The sequence below is a fragment of the Phlebotomus papatasi genome, chromosome 2 (assembly GCF_024763615.1).
Source record: "Phlebotomus papatasi isolate M1 chromosome 2, Ppap_2.1, whole genome shotgun sequence".
In the NCBI taxonomy this organism is placed as follows: domain Eukaryota; kingdom Metazoa; phylum Arthropoda; class Insecta; order Diptera; family Psychodidae; genus Phlebotomus; species Phlebotomus papatasi.
The window spans coordinates 81,143,524-81,163,173 of NC_077223.1; the positions used below are offsets into that span (position 1 = coordinate 81,143,524).

At 33.0% G+C, this 19,650-nt stretch overlaps 1 protein-coding gene across 4 annotated transcripts in view; it reads left to right on the forward strand.

Moving 5' to 3' along the window:
- Positions 1 to 19,650, forward strand: part of LOC129804631 (uncharacterized) — a 52,325-nt gene that overhangs the window by 5,333 nt on the left and 27,342 nt on the right. For all 4 annotated transcript variants that reach the window (XM_055852125.1, XM_055852126.1, XM_055852127.1 and 1 more), the window contains exon 2: positions 10,400 to 10,525. In XM_055852125.1, the coding sequence (XP_055708100.1) occupies positions 10,400 to 10,525 (126 nt within the window). The remainder of the gene's footprint in view (positions 1 to 10,399; positions 10,526 to 19,650) is intronic.

The window sequence follows — 19,650 nt, forward strand, 5'->3', positions numbered from 1 at the left end:
TTCTCTTGAGTATCGACTCATTGAAAATATACATCATAATTTTATATTTATCATTCCAAAAATGTGTATTTTCGAAAGTAGTGCTTACGTCCAAGTAGTATCCCACCCTACCTTATATAATTCAGCATATTTTTTACTTTTGGACATTTGAACTGATACTTAATATGCGAACTCGATGTGAAATTTATGAAAAAACTTTTGCATTTTTAATAATGCTTCATGTTTCCTGTTTTCTTGCTGTTTTTGTGCAATTTTATATCTTTTTGAGGAATATAAAATGCATTAAAATTTAGTCGTGATTCTCAATCAATATTTTTCTTATCTCAATCCTTCTCATAACAAATTTTCATGCTAATCAACAGAAAAATAAAGTTTCATTGCTATTGCATGCTAAAGGACCTAATCTTCTGTTTCATTTTACTAACTGATTTGATAGTCGAATGAAGCACATCAAATCAAATTTTATGGTAAAGGTCTTAAAAATGTTAGAATCAAAAGCTTCACTTTTAGTGAACCGAGCTTTTATCTTTCAGCAGTTAATTTATGCTTGAGTGATTTTAGTCGAAGATACCAGCAATGACATCCTGAATTCAGGAAGAATAAAGAATATCAGAGAATAAAACGAGTTTAGTGTGAAGAAGCAAAGAACCGAGGAAGTCATAATAATTGAATTAAATGCATAAAGAAACGCAAAATTCTATGTGTCATAAGCAATTTTCATAATAGAATTTATTATCAGTTTACAGAGCAACTTTCAATATAGAACTTATACTTTACTAAATTTCTTTTTCTTTATACTTTTCCCATTACAAAAAAAAAAAGCAGTGCTTCTTTTGCTGGTACAACTGCTCCCAATTGGGGGTAAAGTTCCATTTGAATATTCAATTAAGAGAGAGTTAAACTTAATGCCACATATCATCCCCTAATTATAAAATTTAATTAATTCGTTTTCGCTGTCTTGGAGAAACTTTTCTCAGCTACAACCGAGAAAATTTCGAAATGGAGTAGAAATAGTTTATCTTTTTGTCCATGGTTAAAAAGAGCAAAAGAACTACCATGAAGCCGTGGGAAAGGTTGAGAAAATTTTCTGCTGTAAATTCCTCCTAATTCATCTTTCACCACAAGAAGACATATGTGGTAAAATGTTGAGATTCAAAATTTTCCTGGGTTAATTTTTTGTGTGGAAGAGGGAAATAGAGAATGAAATTGTTTTCTCTTGTGGTGAATCCTTGAAAATATTGCACAGAGAATCCCTTCAAAGTTGTTGAGTGGCAAATTGAAAAACTTTCTGGATACATTTCAATTAAATCAATAACTAATTTAAGAAGTAATCTCCTGCCACCTTCGATGATTTATCATTGGACTCGGGAAGGAAGACTGCAATTGGGGTGATAACTGAAGATTTCAGTTAAAATTATCTGATGATTCCCAAAGAACTCAAAGTATTTGTTTGGTCAGAAAACTTTCAATCAACTTCATTTAATGGAAAGATACACCATAGTGGAATTTAATTCGAACTTGATCTTCTCATCCCTTTTCTCTTGTGTCCCAGTTTTCACTTCTATATGAAACTTGTATGGGACATTTTACAATTTTATTGCATTAGCTGCAAGTTTCCTCTATTACTTTGTGGACCACTAATACAATTCAATGGCAGAGTTTTCCAGGTGGAAACTTCTCACATTTTCACTTTACTTTGAATTTCCCGGGGTTTCACCTTTTGTGACATTTTAGGTTTCTGTCAGAGTGGTTGGTGGTGGAGGAGGTAACTTTCATAATCAATTGAGATAGTTTATCTAAGTTTACCTAATACTTCTCACAAATTTGAAGATAATCCGTGAGACGGGTTAGTGGAACAAGAGTGGGATTAAAGGCAGAATTGTGTTAATAAATTGTTTGATAGGGGAAAGTGGGGCATACAAATGCATACCTTCAGTATAGAAGTACCCCTACACTAGCTGAATTTAGAAATTTCTACTATAGGGAAGCCCAAGGCAGAATTAGTCACGGATAGTATTAGATTAGACCGTGAAGTATTATAGTTTTCTTTAGAAAGAATATTGAGCTTAATACTTTTTATTCAGAGCAATTAACTCCCAATTAAGAAGTTGGGACAATTTCACACATGCATAATTTTACCCTCTCTAGAAATCTATTAAGATTAGAATAAGCCAATTAGGGGAGACCGGGATACTTTTATCTTTCATAAATAGTATTAGGATATTGGCTGTATGAAACAGTGTAGTTCAAAGCTCTAAAATCCTTGACTTTTTCTAGAGAGGATAATGAAAAAAGTATGGCACATTAGCTATACGTGCCCCGGCCTGGATAGATATACAGTGCTGTCTCTCTATATGCATAACATGTCGATGCACAGCTTTTGTGTCGGTTGCATTCAAAATTAATTTGTTTACATTTTGACAAAGTAATAAAGAAAGTTATTTTCTTGGTAACTAATTTTTCTCGTTTTTAATTTTCTTAATTTTATTCTTGTCTCACACTATTGTTGAAATAACACGGGAAATTCTAGAAAAATAAAAAATTAATAATTTATTAAAAGAAAGAAAAACCCGTTAGGAATTTCAAAAAAAATTATGCATATTCAGAGAGAGAACTGTCTAAAAAAGTACCCAAACTATGTATATAGAGATACAGCACTATAGCCACTTTTTGGGTACTAATTGCCACCAGTTTTCCAGACGAAATTTTAAACTGAAGATACCAAATATTGTTTCACTTGAAACACTGAAGCCCACTGATGCTAAATATGTCACTTAAACCCAAAGAAAAGCCGACATTTTTTTATGATATTCTTGCAATTGCGGCATAATGATGCAAACATCCTGAAAAAATCTATTTGACAAATTGCTAATACAAATGGAAATATTGCTTGGAATATCAATAGTGCTTTTTCATCTAACAATTATCCATGTATTAGTGAAAAATCATTGATAGTTTTAGCCTGCCACGGAAGAGTGGCTACAACTGCCGCGAGGGCTTTTCAGTGTTTATCATCTTCTATAAAAAAATTATATAATTATTATCCAAGTGAAAAATATCTTTTAATTAACTTTGTTAAATCAGAAACAAGGTAAAACTATGACATCTTGACTAGAAACTCAGAAAACCAATTACTGGGCCAAAAAATGTAACATCAAAATTACAATTTTATACTCATTTTATAAAAATGTTTCAAAATTGTAGGATAACAGGATCAGACTTATAAATATTTCTGGAAATATGGGGATGTGTTCCTACTTTAATTAAAGAAATACTTTGCTCAATGTACATTTTAAAGGAAACGAGAAAAGTTCACTGCCTAATCTACCCCAGTCTCCCCTAATGTCCAGAAGCAGTATACTATTAGAAATAATTTTGTATAACGTGTGTCTTAATATGCAAATTAAATAAGCAGAGTATGAGCTACATTGATTACAAATCCTATTCATCTGGCAAAATAATTTTAAAAGGAAATGTTGAAATCAACGAAACTGACCTACCTTTTTCTACGCATTTTTATCGCAATTTTAAATAGGGTAAGTGTGCCTAATTCCGGCCAGCTTGCAATTTCGGCCACCTTTTTTGTTCCTCGAATTTCCATGAACTTTTAGATTTTACGTACTCTAGAGATTATACAATGCAAAAGAATATCAAAAAATGTAGCTTCGACAAACCAGATGACGTGAAAAAGATTTTGGAAGAATTCCTGAAGGGCAAGGAACTATGAGAATGAAGGTGGCCGAAATAGGGCACCAAAGCTATGATACGACTATATTTTTATTCATTTTAAAATGTATTAAGAATGATTTAAGAGTAAATAAAGACGGTAAACTCTTTACAAGGCTCCAAGCAACACTGTTTTGGAAGAAAGAATAAAAAAATGAATTTGTATTTAAAATATTACATTTCAAACTTGAGACTTTGACGCTTGCATGCAACTATGCCGAAATTTGGCACACTTACCCTAATTACAAAGAGAATTTTTCAATTATTTCTGCTCAAAGCCCACAGAGAAAGCGGTATAATACCTTGATTTTTTCACCCCCTAAAATTTCCACTAAAATTTCCCGGACTAGAGACAACTTTTCTCAACGTAACTTCGCGTTTCAGGCGATTCTTAGAAATAGTATTACGCTGTTTGTTCATCCATTTGTCTGTCCAGCCCTTACCATCCCTAGATGCCTAACGGTTAGAGATAGAGACTCGGGATCTTTGGCCAACTCCTCATAAGCCGACCCAGGAAACGTTAATATGCCTCTCCTTATCCCCCCAAAACCTTTCTCCACCAAAATCATGTGTTTTGGGATTACTTGAAAGCACGTCTTGTGATTTTTTGAAATTTCCTAGACCGATATTTCGTTCTTATAAGAAAATTGCATTGAATCATTCCTAATAACGGGTTCTCAAGGTCAAAAGTTAAAATGATTCCGTATTTCTAAACCGAATAATATTATGTTTTAGTCCATTGAAAATGTCTTGGCATTCCTGACAAACTTAAACTGATTTATTTGATTATGAACCGGTTCATAAGTTGATAGATAATTCTTATCTGAAATTGAATTCTATTACTCTTAAGCTATTTTAGACACTCTTTTTTTTCCATCGCTTCTCGGCCTAACGGCTAAAATCAAAGTGTAGTAGACGATCTTTTGAGTGATTCAATCTGTTCAATAAATAGGTTGTTAAATATTTCTGAGGTAGGGGGAACTGGGGCAGTAGTAAACTGGGGTAGTTGTAAACACTGTGATTTTTTTCATTAATTTTAAGACTCCAGAGGATAAAACCCATAAGCATTCATAGATACCATGGGGATGTATGTCCACAGATGAATTGGTCAATAAAATCCTAATACTTTAAAAATAAAAATCATTTTTCCCGAAAATGTTGATATTTCAATTATTTTGGTCATTTGGATTTCCACCTGGAAATTAAAAACTGTGTAAAATAATCGAAATGTAGCAATACCGGTTCTTTCCTACAACCTTTAGGGTTATATTAATGTATTTACTAAAGATATTGAGATTCTCAAGTTTTTAAAAGAATTAACAATTGGACAGAAAACAACATTTGGGGTAGATGTAAACAGGCAATTTCAATTTCACAAAATGAGTAGGTAAAAGAGCGGGAAATTGACCTTCATGCGAAATATCTATAATTCATAGATTACGTGTTTCAATAAAATTTCAATAAAAATTCATAGATTACTGTGTTCAATAAAAAGTCACATGATGTCGAAATATGGGGAAAATCCATTGAAAAATGTCTTTGATATGCATGCTTTTAGTTTTTTTGCTATTTTAATTATTCTTTGTAAAAAGTGTCGTGATTTTTTGAAAAATATACAGTTTTTATATATCTCTTAAGTAATTAAAATAATCGAAAGTGGTGCAAAGTTAATTTCAAGGGTGGAAAAAAGGGTGTTTACATCCTCCCAGAAAATGTTTACTTCTACCCCAGGTATTTTGTGAAAAGAGAAAAATGCACAGTGACACAAATTTTATTTTTATGGAAAACTCAATTGTTTTCCAGCATCCGCATTATCCTCGACGAATTGCCTATACCCAAGGGTAAAACATGAGCTAAGAAATATTTTCCAAAAAATCACGGGGTCCTTGGAAAATCACCTCAAATTCGCATCTATCGAAAATGATTACATGTGCCCCAGTCTCCCCTATAGCATCTAAACGAGTTCGAACATTCCGAGGACGCTTTCCACTACTTTTTACTGGTCAAATTCCACTTTGGGCAATGTCTTAAGTGATTTGTAAATCGATTCAAATCGGCTGTGAATAACTCATAAAGAAATGACTCCCTGAGATAAACTCTGCGAAATCGCGAAATATTTGAATTCTTGAACATCTAACCATCTAAGGCAGAAGTTCCAGTATTTCACAAAGCCTGGGAAACACCTTACCACCCCTCTTTTAAAATTATTTCTCCTATTTCCTGTTTTTTTTAATCTAATATCTCATTCAGAGAATCTAAAAGAGCCTAAAAGAAATCTTAATATTTCTTTATAAAGGCAGCTTAAATCCAGGTTCGGTGCTTAAAACCAATTTCAAAACCGTTTCGAGAGTAAGGCGGTTAATCAGCTTTCCTGTAATCGATTAATCGTGTACTTTACTTAGTACTTGAGGGTCATAATGTTTCTTTTTCTAATTGAATTTTATATCTACAAATCTGGATTTGTTATCTAAACTATCAGCGTAAAAGAATTATACAAAAATACATTATATCTAGTTAGTTTTGGTACTATCATTGAGCGCTTTTTTAATTTCATATTTAATAAGACACGGTATTTCTCTTCCTAGTTGAGTAGTTGCGACTGCCACCAACTTACCAATACCGGTCGCATAAGGTAAACGGCAGAAACTCCAACAATCAAGTAATAATAATAAATATATAGTAATTATAAACAAATAAGCGTTATAAGGAGTTATAAGGACTATAGTTTTCTTGAGTAAGGTCTGCTTAAGATCAATTTTAAGTCACGCCTTTTTCAGAAATTAAATCAAATCATTTTGAAAATTATGAATTTCAGGATAAGCTACATTTACAAATTTAATTTTGAGTGAGACTATAAGTTCTTCACCGCTTAATAATTAAGCTACATCCCATAAAAAACTGAAATTAAAAAATTTAAATCATGCATTGTTCATTTTGCTATAAATTTTTTTCTTTTAATGTATAAAACAATAAAAATATTAGTAATGTTGTGATTTCTTAAGTAATTCCACCTACTTTTTTTTTACGTATTTATCCAAAAATCCCTAGTTGGTAACCATTGTCTCGTAAGATTGTTTGGAATGAAATATTAATTTAAAAAAAAAACTGAAAAAAACGTAAAAAATTTATGAATTTTGCACTATATTCGTTCTTTCAAATATTTGGGGCGTGGTTAAGTTTCTAATGAATATTACCTTTAGCCCACGCCCTAGATTGAATTTATTTTCGTGGATTTTTTGGCTACGGTACGCATTATTACGTTACTGTGTGCATAGGAAGCATAAAAACAATTGAGAATAATTAGGGGAAAGTACTCTCCCATCGAACGTTCATGCCTTCGAATAATGTGAATTTTCTTTTATTTTTCCTAAGAGACTTACATATTTCTGTTAAATATTAGTTAGCTTATCATCAATTTGATAATTACAAGAAAAGTCACATTATTCGAAGGCATGAGCGTTCGAAGGGAGAGTGCTTTCCCCTATATACTTTTTTTTATGTAACTTAATAAAGGAATTCCAATACTTACCTTTCCAGTAGTTAAAAAAGAGTGTACCACTTGGTTTTTAATTTTCTATTTGTGGAATAAATTGCGACAAAATTTCTCACATAACTGGCAATGAACCTAAAGTTAAGTAACTATATATAAAGAATGATACTTTTAGCAGAATATGTACACAGAGAAAATTTTTCAAGTATCCAGATTCAATACCCATATGGTATTAATTTTAATCCCACCATTTCAATACCAAAATTTATCCCAAATTTTCTTGAAAATAGGATTGATTCTATATTGGGATTGATTCTATCCCACTCTGGGATTAATTTATAATTTCTATACTCTGGGATTGACTAAATTGATTCTAAGATTGATTCTATTATTGGATTGATATACTTTATAGATTGATTCTACATAATGGATTCTATATCTAATTCTATTCTGGGATTGATTCTAAATTGATTCTATATTCTTTGAGATCGATTCTATCCCACTAGATTGATTCTAACTCTGATTGATTCTATATCTGATTTTCTATCTCATTGATCTATCCCAAGATTGGGATTGATTTATAGAATTCGATTCTATCCCATTCTGGGATTGATCTAATTCTGGGATCGATTCTATCCTCTGGGATTGCAGCATTGATTCTATTTTTGAAAGTCATTATTTATTAGATTGATTCTAACTCAGATTCTATATTCTGGGATTGATTCTATCCCATTCTGGTATTGATTCTATCCCATTCTGATTCTATCCCATTCTGGGATTAATTCTATCCCATTCTATTGATTCTATCCCATTTTGGATTCTATCCCACTCTGGGATTGATTCTATTCTATTCCACTCTGGGATTGATTCTATCCCACTGTGGGATTAATTCTATCCCACTTTGGGATTGATTCTATCCCATTTTGGTATTGACTACCCCATTTTTGTATTTTGGTATGTACACTGTATCCACTCCATTCCTTTTGCACTAATAACCAGGCAAAAGACAGCATACACTCAGATTTCACTTTAAATACAGAACACTCGCACAAGACACGTCATTACCATCCTCCTTCCCAAACCGATTCCAAAAGGACTATAGGGTATTGATTTTATCCCACTGAGGTATATATTCTACGATACTATGGTATCAGTTTTATATTATTAAGGTATCATTCTCATTCCCGATGGGATAGAATCAATCCCAAAATGGGATAGAATCAATCCCAGAGTGGGATAGAATCAATCCCATTAAATGGGATAGAATCAATCCCAGAGTGGGATAGAATCAATCCCAGAGTGGGATAGAATCAATCCCAAAATGGGATAGAATCAATCCCAGAGTGGGATAGAATCAATCCCAAAATGGGATAGAATCAATCCCAGAGTGGGATAGAATCAATCCCAAAATGGGATAGAATCAATCCCAAAGTAGGATAGATTTAATCCCAGAGTGGGATAGAATCAATCCCAGAGTGGGATAAAATCAATCCCAGAGTGGGATAGAATCAATCCCAGAGTGGGATAGATTTAATCCCAGAGTGGGATAGAATTAATCCCAGGGTGGGATAGAATCAATACCAAAATGGGATAGAATCAATCCCAAAGTAGGATAGATTTAATCCCAGAGTGGGATAGAATCAATCCCAGAGTGGGATAAAATCAATTCCAGAGTGGGATAGAATCAATCCCAGAGTGGGATAGAATCAATCCCAGAGTGGGATAGAATTAATCCCAGAGTGGGATAGAATCAATCCCAAAATGGGATAGAATCAATCCCAGAGTGGGATAGAATCAATCCCAGAGTGGGATAGAATCAATCCCAGAGTGGGATAGAATCAATCCCAAAATGGGATAGAATCAATCCCAGAGTGGGATAGAATCAATCCCAAAATGGGATAGAATCAATCCCAGAGTGGGATAGAATCAATCCCAAAATGGGATAGAATCAATCCCAGAGTGGGATAGAATCAATACTGGAGTACCCTAAAGTCAATACTGAAATTAAATGAAATTAATCCCACAATGGGATGAAATTAGAAACTCATTGTGCTGTAATAAAGGAAACTCAAGCAGTCCCGTGGCGCAACTGGCTAAGGCGTCGACTCTCAAGTGAAGATTTGCTGCAAAGTTGTGAGATCGAATCTCGGCCGATGCAAAAAAATGGATTCTTGGTTGGACTTTGCGAAAATCAATACTACATTGGAATGAAATTAATACCAAAATGGGATAAAATAATCAATACCGGAGTACTCTAAAATCAATACCAAAGGGGGATGAAAATCAATACGAAAAATAGGATGAAAATACCCTAAAATCAATACGAAAATTGGGATAAAAATATCCTGAAATCAATACGGAAAATGGGATAAAAACACCCTAAAATCAATACCAAGATGGGATAAAATTAATACCACAATACCCTAAAATCAATACTAACGAGGTATTGATTCCAAGGAATATTTTTTTTAATCAATACCTAAATACCCTAAAATCAATCCCAGAATGGGATAGAATCAATCCCAAAATGGGATAGAATCAATCCCAGAGTGGAATAGAATCAATCCCAGAGTGGGATAGAATCAATCCCAAAATGGGATAGAATCAATCCCAAAATGGGATAGAATCAATCCCAAAATGGGATAGAATCAATCCCAGAGTGGGATAGAATCAATACCAGAATGGGATAGAATCAATACCAAAATGGAATTAAAATCAATACCAGAATGGGATAGAATCAATCCCAGAGTAGGATAAAAATCAATACCAGAGTGGGATAGAATCAATACCAAAATGGGATAGAATCAATACCAGAATGGGATAGAATCAATACCAAAATGGGATAGAATCAATACTCATTGCGATTGAAATTTAATGATTTTATGGTATTAAATCAATGACAGAGATTTTCTTGAATTTAATCCCAAAATACCCTAGAATTTAATACCACGAGGTATTGGAGCCCTTTTAATACCAAAAGTATCCCAAAAAAGTATTGATTCTAGGGTATTTTTTTTCTCTGTGTATATTTGACTACCATTTACAAGCTCACCCATTAAGATTTGGTTGGATAAAAAAGTGCAATAGCGAAATGGTGCAGTTGGAAAAAGTCATTTAACTGAGTCTATAATCCGGTGTATATGAAAAGTTATCTGATGGGATTATTTGTCGCTTCTCTTGCAGATTTGGTCCTCAATTAGGATGACCGAGCTGAGAGATGAACTTCATCAAGTGCGTGACAAATTGGAGGACTTGAGAAAGCGAATGGGTCTGGATCTCTTGGATGATTTGCATGACTTTGAAGAGGCGGTGAGTTTAATTTTGCATTTTCAACATGTTCTCTAATCCATAGCTGAATGGTGAGATTTTCACGGAGAATTTTCCACACTGAAGATCTTGATGCTTGATATTTTCTGGGGCAGTATATTACGGTGAAAATTTACTTATATTCTTTTTGACTCGTGCCATCCGAAAAATTCTGATATAATTTTCTGTTTACAAGTTGTGCACCTTCTTTTGCTTGTTTTTTTTAATGAGGCAGAAAAACATGAGACTAAACAAATATAAGAGACTCGTGCTATAAAAATCCACACCCACATAAGGTCATCTCTAGTGAATTCATCTCAATTATATCGAGGAGTTTTTATTTTCTTTTCTCTGGGTCTGAGAAAGAACATGCAGAATGTGGGTCTTGAATCAATAAACTTTTGATCTCTGTCACTTTGCATTAATTCTGCGAAATATGTGCGCGTGGCGAGAAAATCCCTAAATTGATATCTTCATTTGGCAAATAGCCAATGATTTTAGCCAAATGGACTTTTCTTTCAATTCAATAGGCACAAAAGAAAATCTTTTCTTTCATTTTATACATTTAAGTGTGAGAACAAGGGGCACATAAATGCTATTTTGTGAGAGGTATTACCTACAGTTCTTCTACATAACGCTTTCAGTTAAGCCGATACTTAAGCCACTTCTACTACAGAAATTATCAATTGAAAGGTCGTAGGTATTTCTGAATTTTCAAAATTATATAAGAAGGTTCTTATATCCTTCAATACCCAAATAGCAAAGCAGATGCTTTATCAGAAAAAAAAAAAAATATATATATATATATATATATATATAATATTTTATGGCAATAATCTGTATAAGTTCTTAAAGATTTTACTAGGGGAGACCGGGGAGATTTGGGACAGGGGTAGTGTGGAACAAGGCGATTCTTTCATTATTTCTTTTTTAAATAAATGGGATTTAACCACTACTCAATTGTAGACAATATTAAGATGTATCTTGACTGTTTAATTTAATTTAATTTTTAATTTATTTTATTTTAATTAATTAATAATTAATATAATGTTTTAGTTCTATGAACACTTTTTTAAAAATTGATAATAATTGTATATTTTGACGTCTCAGTTTTCCTCTTTGTATTTTATATCAGCGATATATAGGGTAAGGGCTCATAATTTTGGACAGTCTGCTTTTAAAAGCATCGATGTTCCAAGTTTGAAGTGCGATATTTTCAATATTAATTGATATTTCTTGTTACTCTTTTTTCAGAAGGGTTGTTTAGAAACTTAGCAAGCTATTTATCGTCTTATTTTTACTAAAATTAGTTTAAATACGTTTAAAAATGAATTGATATGTAGAGGTGACTTTGACTCTTATTTTGGACAACTTGTTTATTAATTTGGCCAACTTGGCTGTAAATTTGGACAGCTAATCCGCCTCAATAGGATGCCCATTGTTTTTCATTTCATGAACCAATCTAACCAAGTCCTCTTCCTGTTCATGTAAGGGAAACATAGAATGTCACAAGAAGCCCGGAAACTTTCCATATCATTCATTAAAACGAGTTGACTTCGGTACACCAAGTACGTGCGGATTCGCTCATTCCCTGGCCTTTCCGGGAGCCTTTTAAGGCATTTATCGCTACATCTCGTTCGTAGAGATGATGCTCCTTTGTTTCTCCAGGCATTTGTCCAACCTAGTCATCACAAAAGCTAAAAATTCAAGAAATTTCGTGAAAAAAACACGTGTCCAAAATAAGGAGTATCACCTCATTAGTGAATATCTTAGAAAATTTCCCATTTTTCACACGAAAAATCTAATTCACAAGGCAAATCTCACTTCAGGTCAAATGTACAAATCACCATTAACGTGAATCAACACAATATTCAATGAATTCAATAAAATCACTCAAGAAAAGCGAGGAAACATTGCTAGTCCTTTACCACAGCTGAAATAAACACGAAGTTCTGTCATATTTCTCGTAAGCAATTGCTCACACTGAATTTTCAACAAAGCAATTTTAACTCAAATCATATTCAAAATTTAACGTATTTAGTGTTAAAATCTTCCAAAAAGAACATATATTTATTTAGATAGAATTCATTATTCATCAAATATTGGAATAAAAATCCATCATTTTAATCAATTTATTTTTAGTGTACAATGTTATCCTCAAAGTGTCCAAAATAAGAAACTGTCCAAAATTATGAGCCTTTCCCCTAATTAAAACTTTTTTATCTCATTAGGTAGCAGTGTAATCTGGGAACATATTTTTATAAAAATTTCAGAGATTATACGCGCTTGTTTTTTACATAAAGGTTTTAAATACCAAAAGTACACGTGGGGATGTTTGGGACACCTGAATGGGGATGAATGGGACGTTGATTTTCGACAAGATTGTAGGTGGCATGCAATTTTTTATTGTCAAAATGGAGAGTAATGCCCAGTTTCTACTGGGAATCTCCCCCTTGTGCAAACTTTACCAGTTGAGCAGTTGTCTACAGGGACAATTAAACCATCAATGTCTTGGGAATCAATAATTTATTCTCCATCGGAAATTCGGTCTTTGCTCAATCCCGTTAAAAACTATTTTCTCAAAAATTTCTCGAGCAATATCCTCTACAATTCTCACAAGTTCTCCATAAAATCCAAGGCGAGAGCTAATTCAAAGAAATAAGGAAAAAACAAGTACCATGCAGTTGTCATAAAATCAAACAGGAATCCGCCAATGAGTTCAAAACTAAAAGTATTAAGATAATCTACTCACCTGAGGAATTTGATGATCATGATTGCAATATTTAGAATAAAAAAAGCAAAGATAGGTAGATGGGAAAATAAGAAGAAAATACTTTCAATAATTGATTGACAATAAATGACTCTACTGTACAAATAAAATTGATATTAATTTCTAAGTATGAAATAAAAGATGAAACATTTTTATTTCTATCAGAAATATTTTTAATCTAGTATTTAAAATTAATTAACGTGCTCCAATAATGCAAATTATTCGAGAAAAAATGTGTCCCATACTGCCCCATATCGGGAAGGTTTGGGGTTAAATGTTTTATCTTCTCCAAGAAAACTCAGTTGTTTTCCAAGTTCTATCGAGTACTTTTTTATAAAGTCAATACCCATAAGTATCCTATAGACCACATAAAATTATAATACACTATCGTGGTTTTTTGGAATAGTGTCTCAAAGTCAAAACGTGAAAAAGTGTCCCAAACCTCCCCGGTCTCCCCTATTATTATTTAATCGTATCGGAATACTTTATTACAATGTAATCATGTTATATTGCTGTTGTATTCCGTGTTGGAAGAATACGCTAAGTCCATGTGTAGACCGCCCAGGAGGGGAATTCTGTAACGCTCTGGCAATGCCATAGAGTAAGTGTGCCAAATTTCGGCATAGTTGCATGCAAGCGCCAAAGTCCCAAATTTGAAATGTAATATCTTTAATAGAAATTGATTTTTTTTAATTCTTTCTTTTGAAAGAGTGTTGCTTGGAACCTTGTAAAGAGTTTACCGTCTATATTTACTCTAAAATCACTCTTAATACATTTTAAATAGAATAAAAATGTAGACATAGTCTGGGTGCCCTATTTCGGCCCCCTTCATTCTCATAGTTCCTTGCCCTTCGGGAATTCTTCTAAAGCCTTTTTCACATCATCTCGTTTGTCGAAGCTACATTTTTTGATATTCTTTTGAATTTTATAATCTTTAGAGTATGTAAAAACTAAAAGTTCATAGAAATTCGAGGAACAAAAAAGGTGGCCGAAATTGCAAGCTGGCCGGAATTTGCCACACTTTTCCTATGACAAATTGGGTTCGAATCTTACGAGAGCTTTTTCGAAAATGTGATTCTGTAGCCGTGAAATTGCCATTTCAGCTCACGTGGCATTGTCAGAAGTCACATATTTGAGATTTCTGGCAATTCAAATGACAATGAATTTTGTTAAACAAATCAATTAAGACGTACTGTGTGTCCATAAAGTCATCAAGTAAAGGGATTTCATTAAAAATTCAATGAATTGCATTTTCGAACTCATATGATATGACAAAAAAAGCTCGAATGGCATTGTCAGGTTTCGAACTCACGCGTGACAATGCCACGAAAATTACAGAATTCCCCTACAGGTGCACCTTCCCGGTAGTGTGAATGCTTCTTCCATGCTCCCAGAGCTTTTTGGGCGAAGGCAGTGCATTATATTACGTTTCATCACAGACACACTGGCTTCATACACTCTGGCTTCGAACACTTCATATTTTGCACGTATTCCTTTAATAAATTTGACCTATCTCTGACGATATATTTTATTAGCTAGTGTTAAGTTACACATTTCCTGAAAAAAGAGTTCAGGTTAATTTAAGGACCCCTCTTTGTCCAAAATACGGTAAGGTGTTTCGGATGGTCTGTTGTACATGATAAAATAGGGTGTTGTACGAACTAATAAATGTCATAAAATATATTGGGTTTAAAATAGATGCAGATAGGGTAAAGTAATACAAGTTGGACATAGTGTTACAAGTTGGACAATTCGCCGGTATAAGTTGGACAGGGATTTTTTCTTGATAAATACAGAACTATTTTTTTAAGCACAAAAGCAACCAAATTATAAAACTAAAGCATTAAAAATATACAAATAAAAATGAAGTACTAAATTTATCAAGAAAAAAAGCCCTGTCCAACTTGTACCATTATCAAACTTGTACCACTTTACCCTACGTCAAGTAACAAAAGGTAATCCAAAGCATAATTTATCCGCATTGAAATGCCCCTTGTGTGAAAGTCATTAGGAAATACGATTGCTTTAAATTTGTGTTGGCTAATACGGTTCTATGATGAACATCCGGTGATATGGAAAAAAAAGAAAAGATTTAGGGCTGAAGGAACGAAAAAAAAGAAATGGAGACATTATGAAATTGTTCTGGTGCATAAGATGCACTCAACGAGCACTAATTAAGAGATAATACGTCACCAATTTGTAAGAAAGACTCCCAAATGGCATTTTTATTGAATGAGACGAGGAAGCATCAATTTATATGCAATTTTTGTCTCAAGTGAGAGTAGAAGTCAAAAGTCCCATTTTAAACATCATCATCCCACCTCGACACTACAAATAAACAAACTAATAATATACTTTTTTATTATTCCATCTCATACTAAAGCCAAGAAGATGTCAAATAAAAAGTCTCACTTTGCCACAAATTTTATGATCCCCCGATTGAGCATATTTAGTTCAATGCTTTGACAGTTGAACGTCTTTTTTCTGCTGAAATGAAATTTTATTTTTTAAATTTATGTTCTGCTAAATAATTTGTCAAATAACTTGACAAAGCACTCAGAAAACACTCAAAATCACCACATTTTAATAAGTTGCTCCTATTTGTGTCTTTCAAGGAGGTTTTTCCACACAGTTGCGAAAGAAAATGTGGGAAAACCTCTTTGAAGGAAATATGAGATGAAGATGACTGGTTTTGACGTTTTATTTTGACTTTGGATTATTTGTGTAAAATTTCTTGAAACCTCTTCAAAGAATATTCACCTTGAACTTGCTTCCAATTTTTTTTCGGTGCCTCTCTCAAAAGCGTAATTTCCAATTTTTCCACTTTAGACACACTCATTGAAACCTTCATTAATTTCACTGCAGGGTTAATTGAACAAATGAAGACTCATTAAGCCAGAGTTTCGAAAGTTTATTGTGACGCCTAAACTATTAAATTTGCTCAAATATTGAAATCGACGTCTAAACTACATGAATTATGGAAAGAAAAATGAATAATGAATCAATTTATCAATAAGTACAACATGTAATTAATTTAATCGATATATTTGTAATAAGAGTGGGATAGATATTTATTATCAGGAGGTGAACAGTTCTGTCACTCACGTTTCACTGCTATAATTTCCCAATAAGCAAAATTTTTGCTCAAATGTTGACTGAATTGTTATTAAAGACAATTTATAAAGGCTCCTTACTCATTTTGAGTAGTTTTCGTAAAAAATTGCATTTTTGAGAGACAATTTTGATAGAATTTTGACGTTTCTACATACAGTAGTGCTGACAGTTTCCTTCAACAAAGCAATTTGTGACGAAAATTGTTCCCAATGTGTAGAAGCCTTAAGACTTTAACGCTTTAAGGACGAATGGGATACCGGTGTCCCAAAAATAAAAACTTATTTTTAGGAGTACTTGGAGGACAAAATAACTCTCTGTAATGAAAAAAATAGTTTTTGTTTTTGGGACAACGGTGTCCCACTCGTCCTTCACTGAGAAAAAACGGGCGTGCGATTAACTTTTTTTTCCTCATAACTTTAACACTTTTTAGGTGTAAAAATATATCAACATTTTTTAATGTTAATTTTAGGGTAAGTGTCCTAATTCAAAACCAGTTCCAGACGCTTTAACTTTGACACAAGATTCAAGACATTAAATTATTTTTTTTTTCTGAAGAAAATTACATAAATTTGCTCTTTGACTCTTCTAGAATATTACTATTTAGTACAAATTCTTTAAATTGAGTTTAAAAACTACTTTAATACAAGAAAAATACACATGTGCAAAATGCTACTATTGGAAACAATTTAATCCAAATGGAGACAAGGGAAATTTTTCAATTGGAGACAAACACTAAGTGATTAAGAAAATAGTTTATTTAATCATATTTTTTTTAGATGACATTTTTAGTATCCTCATTCTCGCCTTTTCACGGGTTTTCTCAAACCAGTCAGTGATGTTCTCAGAGGTAACACCAGCTCTTTGGGTGGTATATGATTCTGGTTTACGTTGGCTTAATTCAGGATGTCTCTTCAAAAACTTCCAGAACCAAGCATATCCTGGTCTTCCATCTACAAACTCATTGGTGATCTCAAACTTCTTACACATGAGTTGCACGGTGTCGAGGACTTGGTCCTTAGTTATAGGATGCCATTTGTCAACGCATTCCAAAATCCATTCAACAAGCTCGTCTTCCATGACCTTTGGTAAAGTGGGGCGCCTTCCCACACTGCATTCCTCCGGATATCTTCTAGTAAGCTTATTATAAAGTGTTGATTTCGGAACGTGAAACAAAACTGACGCCTCTGTTAGTGATTTTCCACGACGAAAGGCTTCCAAAGCTTTGTTGAGTTGCTCTTAAGTGTAGGTTTTGTTCTTCTTCCTGGTCTTATTTTCCTTTCCCATCTGAAAAAATAAGGAGATCGCTCCAATAAACCCATATTTTCGGTGTTTCCCATTGAAGCACTTGCGCACATTTCACAAATGCACTTTTTCTTCAGAAAATATGTAATTATTTTAATTGAGCACTTCACTTACGGTTAACAATAAAATTTAAGACTTAATTTCACTAAAATTTGCCAGATATAGTGCATAAACGTCAAAAAATTAATAAACAACAATCAGCTTACTTGCCTTTTTTATTAGAAAAAATGGTCGATCGATGAATTTTTTCGACGGTGAAAAGTTACACTGTCAATTGAGATGAGACTTTTAAATGTTAAAACTTATTAATATGAATGGATTTTCGCTTTATTTGAACCATAAGGAACTAAATATTAAAAATGTACCACAGAAAATGTATGAATAAAACTATAAGTTGAGTATTTATTGTGGAAAAAATATGTTTCCATTTGAAGTAGCGAAAAATTTCCAATTGGAGCAGGTTTTGAATTAGCTTAATTTACCCTACACCTTTTTAAGGGTAAAAATAACATGAAAAAGGGTAACTTTAACCCCTAATACGCCTAAAAAACATAATATTTACACCAATTTCGGATCAATTTTGCAAGGTAAAATTAACATTTCCGGAATGTTATTTTAACTTTTTCAGATTTCTCTCAGTGTTAAAGGGTGGGTTAAACTTAAAATATTACCAAATTTTTGGGTAACAAACAATACGCGTTCTAGAATTATCTAGAACCTAAACATAACCTCCTGCAACTCATCAAAGCGTCATTATTTTTTTAGAATTTTACTTCTTCAATTAAACGAATTATTAATAATTGTCAATTATTCAATCGTAATATGAATCTCATATTACGAGTTTCATTTCAACTTTGAAATTCTTATCTTACGAAATTTTCAATTTCATCTAGTGATAAAAGTCCTTTGCTACAAAAAATTTAAAGGTAATGGAAATTCATTTCAAAATGGCAAAAGCACTAGGGATATCTCCTCTTTCAAAACCATTTTGAAATTCAAAACCGGGAGTTTGAACTGCTAAATGGTCTGCAAACCTTGTGATCCATTGAGTCAGAATCCAAAAGGCGCATCAACCCAAAAATCATTGAAAAAATCCATTTTATTGTTTTTAGAGAATTAAAAGCGACTATTAGTTGGATGGCCCATACCATAGACGTCCCGAATCAATAAGTAAGATAGGGGGAAGTGGGGCACCTGTTAAAGTGGGGTATCTTTGAAATTGGAATTTTTCTCCTATTTTTAAGTGTAACTGAGCCATATAATAATGTAATTTAGCTTCTCAATCTGTTTAAGCAGCTAAATTATATCCCAATAAGGCCCAATAATATTTAAAAATAGGTGAAAAATTCCAATTTCAAAGGTGCCCACTTTCAAAGGTGCCCCACTTCCTCCTACATTTTGCAAAAATATTAATTTACGAGAAAGCTGCTTGGAAAAGTGGTGCCGCGTACGTTAGAAATTCAACAAAAATATGCTCCAGAGCAAATTCCTTGGCCACATTCGAATCGTTTTTGGTAGTAAAACCGATTTTGCGCATGGTGTTCTAGCTATATGGAAAAGAATCACGGTCCTAGAATAAAGCAGTGAACGGAAGCTTGATATTCGGTTCTAGAGCAAACAAAGCATAAAATATCTGTGTGAAACGGTATAGGTCTTAATATCAGGGATGCTCGTTAGTTGTCTATAGTTTATATGATTTTTCAAAAGTCCCTTTCTAAGATCATTTTTGGGAATTTCTAATTAGACTTTGTTTTTTTTTTGCCCCCAAGGATTTTTCTTTACAAATATAACATAATTTTAAACTTGAAGCACAAATTAACCTTTCCAACGGATGTCCATTTATTAAGTTCTGTACACTAGATCCGGAGGAATAATTGATAATATCAGACAAAACTGCAAAAACAAAAAAAAAACTTTAAAGAAAATTGTGACGTAAAATCTG